The sequence below is a fragment of the Gymnodraco acuticeps genome, unplaced genomic scaffold (genome assembly GCF_902827175.1).
Source record: "Gymnodraco acuticeps unplaced genomic scaffold, fGymAcu1.1, whole genome shotgun sequence".
In the NCBI taxonomy this organism is placed as follows: Eukaryota; Metazoa; Chordata; class Actinopteri; order Perciformes; family Bathydraconidae; genus Gymnodraco; species Gymnodraco acuticeps.
In genome coordinates, this window is record NW_022991487.1 from 517,373 (window position 1) to 532,866 (window position 15,494).

Genomic DNA, 15,494 nt, shown 5'->3' on the forward strand with positions numbered 1-15,494 from the left:
TCAATGTATGATGGAAATGTCTTTTAAAAAAGCCCATGTCATCTACATGAGTTACAAATAGCAAATAGCCAGTAGAAAAAAATAAATAGCAGAGACTGATACTGACCCAAGCTTTTTTCAAATCACATTAAATTAGCCAAGAACATTAAGTGCACACAAACTGACAAACCAGGACACACAGTAAGTCAACTGTAAAATCTGAGACAGCAAACTCAATAATTTTTTTATTGGAGTACCTCTAATTGTTAAGCAACCTTAAAGAGCAAGTGCAGCGTTATGGAATAGACTGTCAGCCAGAAAGGATTGAACATATTGAGATGTCATGTTTCAAATCAGACCAATGCTGAAGTCTGATGAATGCATATATTCCTAGAGATTAAATGTGTTTTTCAGGAGATAAAGAATGCCTGTGATATACTGTAGTTATATTGAGGACTAATATATGTTTAAAAAAGTTTTGGTAAAGTCATGATAATTAAGATAGGTTGTATATTTTGATTATATCCCCTGGATAAACATGCTTTAAGGCAAATGTAAGGATATTGCATAAAATGATTTCCGAAAAGAGTACAAAAGGAGCATGCACCCTCCATGGCCTAACATTGAATCACTACTGACTCGACAATCATCTTATTTTTTGGTGAGACACAAAATACAGTGAGCTGCATCAGGTGGGAAAAGGCATCAAAAACATATTGTTTAATAACAAAATAACATTTAACATGGAGAATCAAAATCAATTTACAGTGTGCTGGCATTGTAATTTAACAATAGAAAAGACAAAAGGCATGAATAGGACACTTATGATATACAGCAGTGAATTTTGAAAGAGAACAAAAATATTCTTTCCACATGTTGGCCATCTGAAATCCTCATTCAACTCTATAATCATGAATACACACTAAGTAGGAGAGTCTATGCCTGAATCTTTCACGTTCAATTAGACGGTTATAAATGAGCTTGTAAAACAATAGCCTGGCTCTAAATCTTGCAGGGATACAATGATTGATGCATTTGAAAGAATCTACACTGTTAACATGCAGGGTATTCATTTCTGCAGACCATAACGTGAACACAAGACTAATATTAGCATTTCCTTTCTGCAACTGCATTGGCATGTTCCATATGTGATAGTACATTACCAGGACTAAAGCCTGAGAGAATGGATTGGATGACACGCCGTCAAAATCAAAATAACAAAGGTTATTTTAAAGATGGAGACTAAAACTAACACTTTGGAAAGTAAGCACAATAAATCATTTCCATTGTAAAATTGTATGGGAAAGATCTTTTCTCTAATATACAGCATTTATGCTCAATAATATGTCAGTTCTATGATGCAATAAATAATGCAATTTGTACAGTTAAACTCTCAAAGGGATTATTAGAAAAAAGGGTTGTTGGACATTCCTGCATCTTTCTGCTTTTCTGATAAAGTGCAAAATGCTTCAAAACACAAAGCTGCACATCTGAATTTCAAAGACGTGTTGCAACAAGAGCAGGATTTGGATGATCAAGACCACGAAACACACATGTATATGATTTTGAATAAAGACTTGCTGATTTGTATGATAAACCAATGATAGATCTGTGAAACTAATATCTTTTCAGGCAGGGAAGTCTTCCCTTTTATCATTCACACAGGCAACCATAAGCATACATACTGCTTCTACTGCAGATAACAATAAATAACCTTTTGAATCACATTCCATTGAGATCATTTAGTATTTGACCGTTTAAACAAACAATCTACAGTGTGCTGCATATCACATATTTGCTTTTACAGTAGTGTAATGATCCATGTTGGCATCTTATGGCCCCTTCAGTGTCTCTGTTCACAGAAAACAGTCAGGGTTAATATCAGTGCACTTATAGGTTACAGTCGGACTGTACAACAAACAACAATATCCTCACTAGCACTAGTACATGGCACGGTTTCATTTAGTGTGTCCATTTTAGATTGTGTATAGTAATGGAGAATGCCCAAGTGCTCTTAATCAATTATAAAAGGGGGATTTGTGGGTATTTTCAAAGTCTCTAAAGGTGTAATCATGGAGGACAATTTGACATGTCACAGAAGGAAAGGCACTAATGTAAATAATACAAATATAAAGGGGATAACCACCAACCAAGTTACTTAAAACAATTGGACCAACAGTTGTTGTAATCCTGCTGTCAATGAAGCGGATTCAAAAACATAACCTCTTTGCAATGTTAATGAATAAAGGCTGGTTTAACTTATAGTTACTGTTTTAAGTTACACAAGTGCTTTTCTTTCAATGACAAGTCCAAATATTTGCAGTGAAAAATAAGTCTTAGTAAAACTGGTTTATAATCTGCTTCCCCTGAACGTTTTCACATCCAGCGATCTTAAAGAAAAACCTTATGCATGAATAACTATTGTTACACATTTTACAATCAAAACATTGATTTAGTTCTTGATATACCTTTTTAAAAAGGGAACTACATTTCAGGCCCACATATTTTAAATCAATTTAAGTGGTTCAACCAATTAAAAAATACTTCAATTATAACATTTTAAGAAAATAAATCTTCAAGCGTGTTCATCACAAAGTCCTCATTTTGATTTCAAGCTAGAATTTCACTCAGTTTCTAGGGTCACGGATGTGTTTGAGGAATTTTCTTTCTGGCAATAAAGATATCCTGTCACAACTGCTATTGTGTTATTAGACGTTTATTTGAATGCCTCTGTGGCACTAAAAATGAAAAAATATTCATGTCATCTGTTGCCAGGTAAAATCGGAGGGTAACACTTTACAAAACCTTTTGTTTCACAGCTGAATCACTGCTATGTGTCCTTTGCATTAGAAGACAGCTTTGATCTGGGGTCAAAATAACACTTTGGGATGATTCAACTTAAGTTACCATTTTGACATGACGTCCTTTTACATGTTGCACAGTCTCTGGGATATGTGACATCTTAGCCTGCTAGATGAAACCAAATTGGAATAAATACGTATTTTTAAAGAGGGATTCAAGGACAATCAGTGACAACGATTACATACACAATAATATCGCAAATTGGATAAGGTTCATGTAAATACAATAGGTCTTAATTTGAATTTAGCTTTTCCCCCACAAAGACATGGGAAATGTCGATATTCAGGTTCAAAACCAACATTTCTGGTGGGAAAAATAAACTCACCTACTTTTAAACATGATGAAAGCTTTAAATAGCAACTGGTTTTACTGAATATGCGCAAATAATCAAAACGCCCATCTTTTCAGGAAGGTGGTTGAAGGATTGAAAGAGGGAGGCTGTGTTTTGAATGGTGTCTGCCAACAAGTCTGCCATCAATTGAAAACTTTGTAACAATCCTAAACTGACAGCTGCATGTAAATTAGCTTTGCAACAGCACTCCAGGAATATTGACTTTTTCCGAAATAAGGACAAAAAAGGGAATATTTTGTGCATGTAAACGTAGTCAGCTGGCCGAGCCTGTCAGGATTTATCACGCTTTTTTGCAACCATCCTTCCCCCTTGAATATAAAACACACACAAACGCACATTTGTGGACAGACTCTCACGCCATTTCTTTTCACAAAGAAAGACGACAATGATATCCCACAAGTCCGATGAATGGAAGGTCGTAATGCGAGACTCGACCCATATGGATTGATTTAGCAGAAGCTCCTGGTCTTCATGTGTTGGGAGCGCTTCATTCTGGTGTTTTCAGGAAATATTCATGTCCCCAAACAAGGCAGAGACAAGTCCTCTGACATTACGTGAGGACGAAACGCCTTGAAACACAGCAGCTGATAAGGAGGGAAAGACTGAATCATATTATCCAACCGGTCTCCCTCATTAGTACCATTGATCTGTCAATGTGAGAGCAATCCTCTCACATTAAGGTGTGTTGGATGAACACAGATGAATGAATGATTGAATCTAGTGTTGATTACAGAATGAGCTCCATTACCTATTAGCCCGTATGAACCCAGTGAAGCACTCAGTTCTCACAGTTGGGCCCTGAAGACTCCTCCGTGTCACTGGGCAGGACCCCATTGAGCTCCACAAGGCTGTTTATCCCCAGATACCCCAGTAAAATCTCACTCCGGCGGTGGGAAAGGTTCAGGAGGTCCTCGGCCAGACACTGAGTGGAGGTGAAGCGCACCTTGTCATGATCAAACATGTCCTTCAGGTACTGCACGATTTGTTGCTGCAGAGGGAAGGAGAAATACAACATAAATGTTGAAGCTAACTTTTAAACTTGATTTCAAATGTGGTATTCATCAAGTCAATTAGAAATAAAAAACATGGGACGATAGGGTCCAGTTTGAAAATATTCTTCGACTTTAAGTACCTAACTAATTTATAAATGAAGTTTAGTTAAGTTGTCATTGTTCTCACCTAGCCTATGAAAACTTTTGTTTGATATCTTATGAAGCTTTGGAGTTTATAATGACACATCTCGACTTTATAGAAGTGCAACACTGTGCTTTGTAACATAGGCTTTATGTTACACATCTGAAGGCTTGAGCCCTGATGATCACATGTTGCTTTTCTCAGAGTCACAGTAGACATTGTACAAGTGTTTTGCAGGTTTACATAGTCCTCCTCATGATGAATACACGGACCTTTATGTGTTAACTGTGTCTAGTACCAACACTAACTTGCTTTCCAACATCTTGTTAAAACCTCAGCTTCTTCTTGGTTGTGTTTGCTCTCACCTTGAAAATAGTGCACACTTCACTTAGGTGTTGCCTCGGTCCCAAAAAGCCAAAAGCCAAAACTGGGCTCACGTGTTCTGATATGGCATAGAAGTGGGAGATAAAACCATCAGGAACCTATGGAGAGCAGGAAGAGAAACTCAACTATTAAATGAAAGAAACAGGTATGCAATAAAACCTTAAATAATCTTTAAATGTGCTCAAACTCACCATTAGAAGACGCCTTTTTGCTTTTAGCACAGACCAGCAAGCAGTTGCTAGGGCCTAATGTGAAAAGACATGTATGTTACTTGAGTGACGAGAAACTATCTGGTGGCATAAGCAAGGAATTGGTGTGTGTTTGTAAATGTGTGTGTTTAAATGAACCGTTTCTTTAAAGCTGTTAGAGAGCCAGCGGTTCCTCAACACAGCCACCACAGAGGAGGGGGGGCTCTCCAGGTCTTCAAATGCATCCATCAGGATGAAGTCCAGCACGATGTCAAAGAAGTTCATACACACCACCTGCAGAGATTACACCAGTACATTGGGTTAATGTTACTCTACAAGTCAATCAGTCATACTATATGTTATATACAGTTACATAAATAAGTATGTCTGTTTGATCTACCCAGTTAAAACAAATCTACAGATTGTAATCACAATTTTAACCTGAACTTAACGTATTACTTCTCTTGTTTAAAGAGGCCCTATTATGCTTCTCCCAATAATTCCCACAAATATGTCCTCTTAAAATGGTTCTGTGTATGATCCATGTAAAAGAAAAATAGGAGAGCACCTGCAAGTAGAGATTCACTCTTAAAAATCAGACTTGGTCAGGAAAATATTTCCTTTAAAAAAATGTACTCCGCAAATGATTAATGACAAAGAATATGCATTTGACACGTTCATAAAGCCTTGAGCATACACAAGGGGCGTTCACACCGGAGTACTTTTACCCGTACTTTTCCTGTTTAGTTCTGTTAGTGCCTGGAATTTTGCGTTCAGATCAAAAAGAGAACTTAGTTCCGAGAACTTTTACCCCCATGTTTAGTGCCTGCTAGAAAGGTGGTACTATCCTGGGGAGAAAAAGTACCAATTTCGATTGGCTGGGCGAACTGCAAACCATGCCAATAAACCCAAAGCAGAAGAAGAAGAAGTGACGTCAGCGGCTTCATTTGCATAGTCTTCCCTCAGGGAACTTATTCCGGTGTGAATGCGATCTGTGCTTAGTTCCATGGGGGTACTAAGTGCTGGCACTAAGTGCTGGCACTAAGTGCGGCAAAGTACTTGGTGTGAAAGCGGCTACACATACACACTTTAAGTTCTTAGGAAAACGTTATTGTTCTCAAGTATTTAACGCAAGTCAAAGTAAATAAATTATGTTGCACTTAAATAAGGACGGATTGTTTGCCAGTTACAGAATCACCACCAGCCTGACTCTAAAATGAGCCTTACTGTGAGTAAAGTGCAGAGTGATCTCACTGTGGGCTGATCTTCAGTTAAAGTTTATTTCAGGTTAGCCAGTTTACATAAACCCTGTGACAAAGTATCCCTGTTTCCCTGAGTAAACTACTCAATACACAGTGAGATAAATGATGCGAGGACTCACCCCCCGACCCTCCAGCTCCATCTTGGTGACGGGCCATGTTTCCTCTCTCTTTGTGTAGAGCAGCATGTCCTCGTAGCTCTCCAGGAAGCCTTTGGGACTCTGTGTGAACGCAACAAACAACACACAGACTTAATAGTTACTGATGTACAAATGTGTCCACGGAAATAGAAGATTGTCCCGTTTAAACGTAAAGATGTAAATGAGTAGTGTTTTTACCTTGTTTGCCTTCACCATTAACCCTGCAATCATTTGCTTCCCGGTCTCCATGAAAAATGTGCGGTGAGTTTCATCTAGCAACAGGAACTGAAAAGAAAAGCATCATTTCATTAGATATCCGAGTTCTACAAATCTCTGACTTGAAGTGTAATACATGGCATTTGCTGTAGTTGTAGATAAACACAACAGAATTTAACACATCCAACATATAAACATTTCTGCTTCAACTATTGACGCAGCAACCACTGTAAGTTATATTCTTGTTTAATTAGACTTCTCTGTTTCATTTATTCTACTCTGTATAATTGTTCTGTAGTTATTGTAGCTAAAACGGCGCTTTTGAGAGATTTTAAATCTCAGATCTGCTCAAGCGAAACCTGCTACACAGGTCTCAGTAGGGGCACTCAAGCCTGCATTACAATATAGGCAGGGCCAGTCTACTGTCGCCCATCAGCTGTAGAGAGTTAACTAATTAGAGGGGCGTGGCCCCACAGCTGTGAGAACTCAGCAATCAGGCGTCCATTTTAGGTAGCTCTTTCCTGCAGCTTAAGCTGACGCTTAAGCGTCAGACAGCCGAAGACTGACAAAGACATTGGAGTCCTGCGGGAGTCTCTAAGACTGACAAAGACATTGGAGTCCTGCGGGAGACTCTAAGACTGACAAAGACATTGGAGTCCTGCGGGAGTCTCTAAGACTGACAAAGACATTGGAGTCCTGCGGGAGACTCTAAGACTGACAAAGACATTGGAGTCCTGCGGGAGTCACGAGGGAGGCAAATCCTACTCTGATTGAGCTGGTGTCTTATTTCTCTTTTCTTTAGTTTTCTAGCCCCTCATGCTATAATCATGTGTATTTTCTCCATTCCTGTTCATGTGTCTTCTCGCAATTATCACTGGCCCCATGTATCTCCTAATCGCTATAACCGGCCTGCTCTCATCTATCCCACATGCTCCACTGAGATCCAACATCTAGTTTCAGGTGGCCTGTGGAATTGCCAGTCAGCTGTTCCTAAGACGTGGATTACTCCATTCAACACATCCACCCCAGCAGCTCTCTCCACAGCATATTCCTTCTCCCATACACCCAGACCAACTGGCAGAGGAGGTGGCACTGGTCTCCTGCTCTCTCCCAAATGGAGCTTTTCCCTCTTCAAGCTACCTAACTTCACTCCTTCCACCTTTGAATTCCATGCCGTCACAGTAACCCATCCTATACAATTAACCATTGTTGTTCTCTACCGTCCACCAGGCGCCTTGGGGGACTTCTTGGAGGAATTAGATAATCTCCTCTCACACATCCCTGAAACTGGCCCTCCCGCTGTACTTCTCGGAGACTTCAACCTCCAGACAGGGAAGATAGACGAACTAACATCTCTGTTAACCGCCTTTGCTTTCTCACTGTCTCCATCCCCACCGACTCATAAAGCTGGTAATGTCCTTGATCTCATATTCTCAAGGAACTGGGCTACTTCTAACCTCTCTGTAAACCCGCTCCACACATCCGATCATTTCTTCATTTCATTCTCTCTACCCCTTTCCAAACATAACAAACTAATCTCTTCTCATCCTGCACCTGTCCGCCGTAACCTTCGTTCCCTCTCCCCCTCTACCTTTGTCTCATCGGTGCTCTCAGCCCTCCCTTCCTCGGACTCGTTCCAACTCCTACCTCCAAACTCTGCTGCAGAAACTCTCCTCTCTACTCTCTCATCCACTCTGGACTCTCTCTGTCCTCTCACATCTCGGCAGGCTCGTCAGTCCCCTCCTGCTCCCTGGCTAAATGATGCACTGCGTGCTAATAGAACCGTCCTTAGGGCAGCAGAGCGGAAACGGTGGAAATCCAAACACCGTGACGACCTCCTAACCTATCAGGCTCTCCTCTCCTCTTTCTCTGCTTCGATCTCTCAGGCAAAAAGCACTTTCTTTCAAGATAAGATCTAATCTTCCTATTCCAATCCCAAAAAACTATTTTCCATCTTCTCCACCCTCTTGGACCCTCCAAAAGCCCCTCCCCCCTCCTCACTTCTGTCAAGCGACTTTGTTACCCACTTTGAAAAAAAGGTTGATGATATTCGCTCTTCTTTTCCTGACTCACCTTTACTCACCGCTGGGTCACCAGACCCTCCTTCCACCAACACACTAACCTCCTTTTCCCCTCTCTCTCCAAGTGAGGTTCTTACCCTCATTACCTCTGCCCGCCCTACCACCTGTCCTCTGGACCCCATCCCTTCAAACCTCCTTCAGACTATCGCTCCTGATATTCTACCGTTTCTCACCCATTTCATCAACACTTCTCTAACTTCTGGTCACTTTCCAAACAGTCTCAAGGAGGCAAGAGTAAACCCTCTCCTAAAGAAACCCACTCTCAACCCGTCAGATGTTATAAACTACAGGCCTGTCTCTCTCCTCCCGTTCCTGTCTAAATCACTTGAACGCGCTGTCTTTAAACAACTCTCCTGTTATCTCCATCAGAACAACCTTCTGGATCCGCACCAGTCTGGTTTCAAGGCAGGTCACTCCACAGAAACTGCTCTCATTGCTGTCACGGAGGAACTGCACACTGCCAAAGCAGCATCCCTCTCCTCTGTCATCATCCTATTGGACCTGTCTGCTGCATTCGACACGGTGAATCATCAGATCCTCCTTCGCACTCTCCAAAAACTTGGAGTTTCAGGCTCTGCACTTTCCCTCCTCACCTCATACCTGAAAGACTGTACCTACAGGGTGACTTGGAGAGGGTCTGAGTCCGACCCTTGTCAATTAACTACAGGGGTCCCTCAGGGCTCTGTTCTCGGTCCCCTCCTCTTCTCCCTGTACACAAACTCGCTCGGATCAGTCATTAGCCCGCATGGTTTTTCATACCACTGCTACGCTAACGACACCCAATTAATTCTGTCCTTTCCCCGCTCAGAGACCCAGGTCGTTGCACGCATCTCTGCTTGTCTAGCTGACATCTCTCAGTGGATGCCTGCTCATCACCTCAAGCTCAACCTTGACAAGACTGAGCTGCTCTTCCTTCCGGGAAAAGATTGTCCCACTCTTGACCTAACAATCAACATCGGCACCTCAGTTGTTTCCCCGACTCAGACTGCAAGGAATCTGGGTGTGACCCTAGATAACAACCTGTCCTTCACTGCAAACATCGCTGCTACAACCCGTTGCTGCAGATACACGCTTTACAACATCAGGAAGATACGTCCCCAGCTGACACAGAAAGCGACGCAGGTTCTGGTCCAGGCTCTCGTCATCTCACGCCTAGACTACTGCAACTCCCTCCTGGCTGGTCTACCTGCATGTGCCATCCGACCTCTGCAGCTCACCCAGAATGCAGCGGCTCGTCTGGTCTTCAACCTTCCTAAATTTTCCCACACCACTCCGCTCCCTTCACTGGCTTCCGGTAACTGCTAGAACCAACTTCAAGACACTGGTACTTGCTTACCATGCTGCGAATAGATCTGGCCCTTCGTACATCCAGGACATGGTTAAACCGTACACCCCAGCGCGTGCACTACGCTCTGCATCAGCCAAATGACTCGCTGCACCCTCGCTGCGAGGGAGACCCAAGTTCCCATCAGCAAAAACACGTGAGTTTGCTATCCTAGCTCCAAGATGGTGGAATGAGCTCCCCATTGACAGCAGATAGCTTGCACATCTTCCGGCGCAAACTGAAAACTCATCTCTTTCGACTCCACTTCGAGCGATAGAACTATTAACAAAGCACTTATATACTAATAAAGGACTGGCTTATCTAAAGCCAGTTGAGTAGCACTTGAAATGTTTGGCTCTATGAAACCTGATGTACTTATATGATTCTGTTTTCTTCAAGGTTGTGTCTTCCTGGTCGAATGTACTTATTGTAAGTCGCTTTGGATAAAAGCGTCAGCTAAATGTAATGTAATGTAACTTCGGCTCTGCAATTGTCAATGCATTCAACTGGTTTTTTTCCTGAGACTGAAGAACAAAGCTTAAAAGTTAAAGTTCTAAAGATAAAATTATCATCCATTTATGTTTTCTTTATGTATATATTTTGTACTTTTCCAAAGCTTAATTCAACAGAACTGAGACCCCTGGCTCTACCTGCCTATGGGTGCTAAGACTACACCTGCACAAAGGTTGCATATTACAAACTCAGGTAGGTTAGAGTCTGGCTACAAGGTTTCTACAAGGGTGTCATTACATTGTGTATGAGATCATGAATGGGGGTCCAGCAAAACAAAAAAGAGAGTAAAGAGAAAGCAATCTATATTAGAACAGGAACCAAACACTGCTATGTCTAACCTAGCTCATGAAGATTATTTATAACCACAATGTTGGAAAAGGACCGACATTTAGAAGTGGGTTTAAAAGGCTGAACAAAGGGGAGGGGATTATGACAATGATTGCAACAATCCAAACAAAGAGAAGGATCTGTATAACATTGGTAGGGTTTAGGAGCTCAAACACACCTGGAATGCTTGTCGCACACATTGGAGCTTGGCAAGGAAGTCTTGGTCCCCAAAACATTCAAGTAATTCAGTCCTGAGAGAAAAAAGAAAGAGAGAGATCTATGAAGCTCAATGAAACACTGACATAGAATCCTGTTATGAAGTTGAAAGGGCAAACGTGTAAGCAGAGAAGAATCTAGAATACACATGCAGAGGACAGTCATATTCCCCTTCCTCTTGTTCTTCTTCTGATTGCTGAAATAAGTGATATGTACCCGTGTTTAGTTGTGTTGGCTAGTGGATGTTTGTAGGGGCCATGACTCAGTTCAATGTTTACTCTTTAGCTTCGTTTTTTGTTTTGTCTAAGGGAAATATCTGGGTATTTAGCTGCTACAGTAAATGCTCCATTATGTTATTCACCAGCTAACGGATAACTTTTTCTTTGTGCTGTTCATTCAGGGTAGGTATTGTGCAGTGGATTTTGTATTGAAAAGTGCAGAATCGGTTAATAATCGGTGGGTTCGTCACTACCGGCGACTCCTTTGACATTACACACAAACATTTAACCCACTTTAAGTAAAAAACATGATTTAACACGGCACTAATACAGTTTTTAGCTGCAGTTTTTAAACTTCAGTTACCTCAGGGACCTATAGGGCACTTTGCCCTCCCGCACCAGACACAAGGCTTCTTCATAGAGAGCTGCAGGCCTCAGGGGCTGGTACACGCCTTCCAGAGACATGGCATCAAACAGCTGGACAGAAAAAAAACAGGATGTGAAGTGTACTTGGTACAAATATAAGTACAAATAAGTGTCTGTTACAATGTATTCCAGTTATTTGGGAACTGACCTCTGCAGCCGAGAAGAAGGAGTCGTCGGAGGTAACAGTTGTGGCATCGTCATCGTGCAGTCTGTGGAAATTCTCCACTTGAGGCAAGATAAGAGTTCCTTCACTCTCTGCCAAAGGAACACCACAAACTCTGACTGACAGGGCAAGAATCGAAACACAGGTCAAAACAGGAATATGAAGAGTGTAGCCCCAATGTAACAAACAGAAACGGTATTCCTACTGATACACACCAGGACTGCATCATCCTACGGCAATAATGACCCATAACAAGTTATTTTTTGCATCGAAACTCAGCTATTCTTCAAACTTGTGCCTGTAATCCAAATGTGTTCCCCTTGATTAATAATATCGTTAAAGCTTATATGTGAAACCGACATGACACTTACCGAAATCTGCTAGCACGCTGTCTGTCGGGATACTGCTGCCAAAATCCTCCTGCAGGTGGTAGGCCCTGTGCAGAAGGGTCTCCAACTTCTCAGCAAACACGTTATTATGGGATTCAACCTGTAATGAAAAGGGAAAAGCATAAAACAGGTAAAGATCATGGATTTGTATGTAAAAAAAAAAGGGCTTTAGTCCAGGATCAGTTACATTACCTTTCATTGTAATTAATTAGAAATGTGCAACAAAGAACAGCAGGTGAAATCCCAGCTAAACAATGCAATTCTAGTCTGTATGCAAGCTGGAAAGTAATTCAACCATGTCGAAGAGTTTCATGCAGTTTGTATTGGTAATCATTGTTAGATTGGTTACCATAGGAAGCTCAGCACATGCGGCCCCCTGCAGGGCGAGGCTGTGGTTGCTGGAGGACGAGCTGGGCTGATGGCGGATATTCAGGGCCTGCTCCCACTTTCGTAGAGCTTCCTCAAACAGCTCCATCCCTTCAAGCAATAGAGTGGTAAGACTTTAGCAATATGTTTATTTGTGAGCTTGAAAATAAAGGTTTGAGATAGAAAGTACTGTAAATGGCACAGAAAAACAGAGTTACAGTGTTTGGAGTTACTTCTTAGTTGTTTCAGTAATAGGGCAAATCCTCGTTTCAAAAAAGCAGCTAATTGCAGGTTTAAGGGACCTGAGTTTGTGCGGTGTAAAGAGCAAAGGATTCAAATTCTTCATGAAGGCTAATCCAAATACCACAGCACTACGGCTCCAAGAGTCCAACAATAACCTTATTAAACCCTCGATTTTCTTGACTCGTTCTACATTACCAACAGCAGAAAAGTAATGCTGCATTATATTCATGTTGGGGGGAAAGCTGTTAAACTATCAATATTATCAGATTATTCTAAAACCACATAATAATGACTTTAACATTATACTCAAGATGCAAATGTTACAAGTCATCCAAACCAACTGCACATTTGAATATTGTCCCTCCTAGTGCCAATGCAGCATTTGGTTTTTTACCATAGTCACCAATAACAGTAGTACTTTATTAATACTAAGAGGTACAATAGAGCAACTTTATAAATAGATACCCATTATATAGAGATTCTCTGCATTTGCATCCTCCATAGCTCCCGACTCTTCCACCACGGGCTCCGCTTCCCAGGGGGTGGACGGATTGGCAGACTGATTTGGAGAGCTTGGGACTCGCATCTATGACAGGAGCAGACAAGACAGAAAAAAAGGCATATTAGAAAAATGTAGAAAAGGGAAAAACTGTGAGCAAAAATGTACAAATATGTTGCAAATAATTAAACTTACAGATGCCAGGCTGTGTGAGGAGCTTGAGTGTTTGCTTGGGCCCAGGGAAGAAATTCCACTCATGGTGTCATTGCTGCGATTGCTGGGACTCATCATCTGTCGGCCAGTAAATTGGCCTGTGGAGAGAAAAACATTCTCAATAGATGTTGATACAGCAACCACAAAGCATTTGTTTTAAACTTCTAAAATGACTCTTCGTCCAAACACTGAGTCAAGCACACCTCTCTTTAATGACGAGGGTCTTCCTGTCTTCATCAGCGCCTCAGGTATTCCCACTGTCTTCTGGCCATCCTTCCCTTGTGTTACCTGCTTCCTTTTTCTCCCCCGCCTTTTCAGCTGATGAGCAGTGAGAGCCAATGCGACACTGCCCAGCGCCGTGGCAAACAGCACCTTCTTCAAGCTTGGGGTGAGCTTTAGCTGAGAAAATATGGACTGAAAGCAGAGGAGGAAAACATAAGGTGTTGATATAAAGGGCTCTAAAATAAATAAATTCAGCCATTGTTACTGGGGTTTTTGAAAAGTGCTTGTGTGTACATATGCAAAGCTTAACTGAGGCAATGTGTTTTACCTGCCCAAATGTGGAATAGAGAAACACCGGTATCTCTGCCACAGTCATGGCCAACGCCTGAGCTATGGACATCCCGTCTGCTCGTTTGCATGACATCTTAGAAATGGAAATGCCTTCAGGGCACAGCTATCTTCAAATTCACCCTAATAGAGGTGTTGTCTCTGCTCTGAGATCAGCCAGCTCAGGGCCTGCTGATGAACCGGCTGTCCTCATCCACTCCCCGAGCTTTGGCTCCACACTGGTCCAATGTTCGATTGTAGATTTATCGCCCTTTAATAAGACATGAATTATGGAAAAGACCAGGTTGTTGCAGCTTCCTCCTTCAGCGATAGATTACATTACAAAGCTTAAGACGATGAATCAAAAGACAGTTTATCATCACAGGAACTTTGGTACTGGCTCCAGGGCAAAACTCTCAAGACACAGAATCAACCTGCAAAAAGCTGCATTTATAACAGGTTACATTAACTGTTAAGCAGCCGAGCAACTTGACACTCTGCCAGCTACTAAGCTATCTACACTGTCTGGTATGCAGCCAGTAAACCAGCCTGCCCCACACCTGCTACACACGACAAACACCAGGTGTTACACATGAAAGACTGGCTGGCTTTCTCTATTTGGTGCAAAACCAACTAATACAATAAGAAAATCGACTTCTTCTTCTGTTATATAGCACCTTTCATACAATCATGCAGCCCCCAAGTGCTTCACATAGCAAATTGAAACAGAAGACAAAATAACAATGTAAAATAGACAATGAAAAACATGTTGTAAGCCTTTACATTACAATTAAAAATCAAAGGTTGAAAATGAATACAAGTCACTATCATAGTGATAGTGACTTGCAAACAGGAGGTTTGCAATCGGAAATTAAGAAAGTAAAAGCAACAGCGAGGTTGCTAGCTGAACAAACATGAAACTAGGTAGCATACAGGCAGAACAGAAATCATTACAGCCACCACGTTATTCAAATAATAGATACAAATACACAGCAAGCCTATGTATTGTATTTGTTAAAAATATTATTGACAAGTTAAAAAAAAGCACTCACAAGTAGGCAAAAAGCCCTCAATCTCACGAGCAAAAATGCTAATGTTAGCTAGCATTTTGGGCTAGCCTAGCTCATCTGTTACTTCACATCACAGCATCATGATCCAGTCAACTGGACACAGTGAGCAGCGGTGCTTTTAAAGTGACATCTCAGAGGCTTCGCCAGCTCTTTGTACAGCTAACCAGCGGTAACTAACATCATAATCCATCACACAGGTACATACCGTAAACATTAAAGGCGCCAGCAGGAAAGGGCATTCCTGTGTCACAGTTAGTGAGAGCCGCACACTAGCTTTTTGCTAGGGGGCGGTGTTCCAAATTCCAAAGCCAATGGAAGGAGGAGGATAGAGGTTCGCTTTTTTTCTTGGCCAATCGGATGGAAGGGAGGCGGGATAAGTTTTT

General features: G+C 41.7%; 1 protein-coding gene across 4 annotated transcripts; it reads right to left on the reverse strand.

Moving 5' to 3' along the window:
- Positions 1-667: 667 nt before the first annotated feature.
- miga2 (mitoguardin 2) lies at positions 668-15,404 on the reverse strand. 4 transcript variants are annotated; one of them, XM_034196730.1, is made up of 16 exons: positions 15,317-15,404; positions 14,043-14,312; positions 13,696-13,906; positions 13,475-13,590; positions 13,246-13,366; positions 12,521-12,648; positions 12,154-12,271; positions 11,768-11,874; positions 11,558-11,670; positions 10,938-11,010; positions 6,497-6,583; positions 6,281-6,379; positions 5,059-5,193; positions 4,903-4,956; positions 4,693-4,809; positions 668-4,181 (listed from the first exon to the last, which is right to left on the reverse strand). In XM_034196730.1, the coding sequence occupies exons 2-16, from the start codon at positions 14,136-14,138 to the stop codon at positions 3,972-3,974; spliced, it is 1,785 nt and encodes a 594-aa protein (XP_034052621.1). In that variant the 5' UTR covers positions 14,139-14,312; positions 15,317-15,404; the 3' UTR covers positions 668-3,971. The 4 variants fall into 4 exon arrangements, with proteins under 4 accessions (XP_034052621.1, XP_034052618.1, XP_034052620.1 ...); XM_034196727.1 differs by having other exon boundaries at positions 11,768-11,901; XM_034196729.1 differs by having other exon boundaries at positions 11,768-11,901; positions 14,043-14,362; positions 15,317-15,381.
- Between the last annotated feature and the right edge of the window lie 90 nt (positions 15,405-15,494).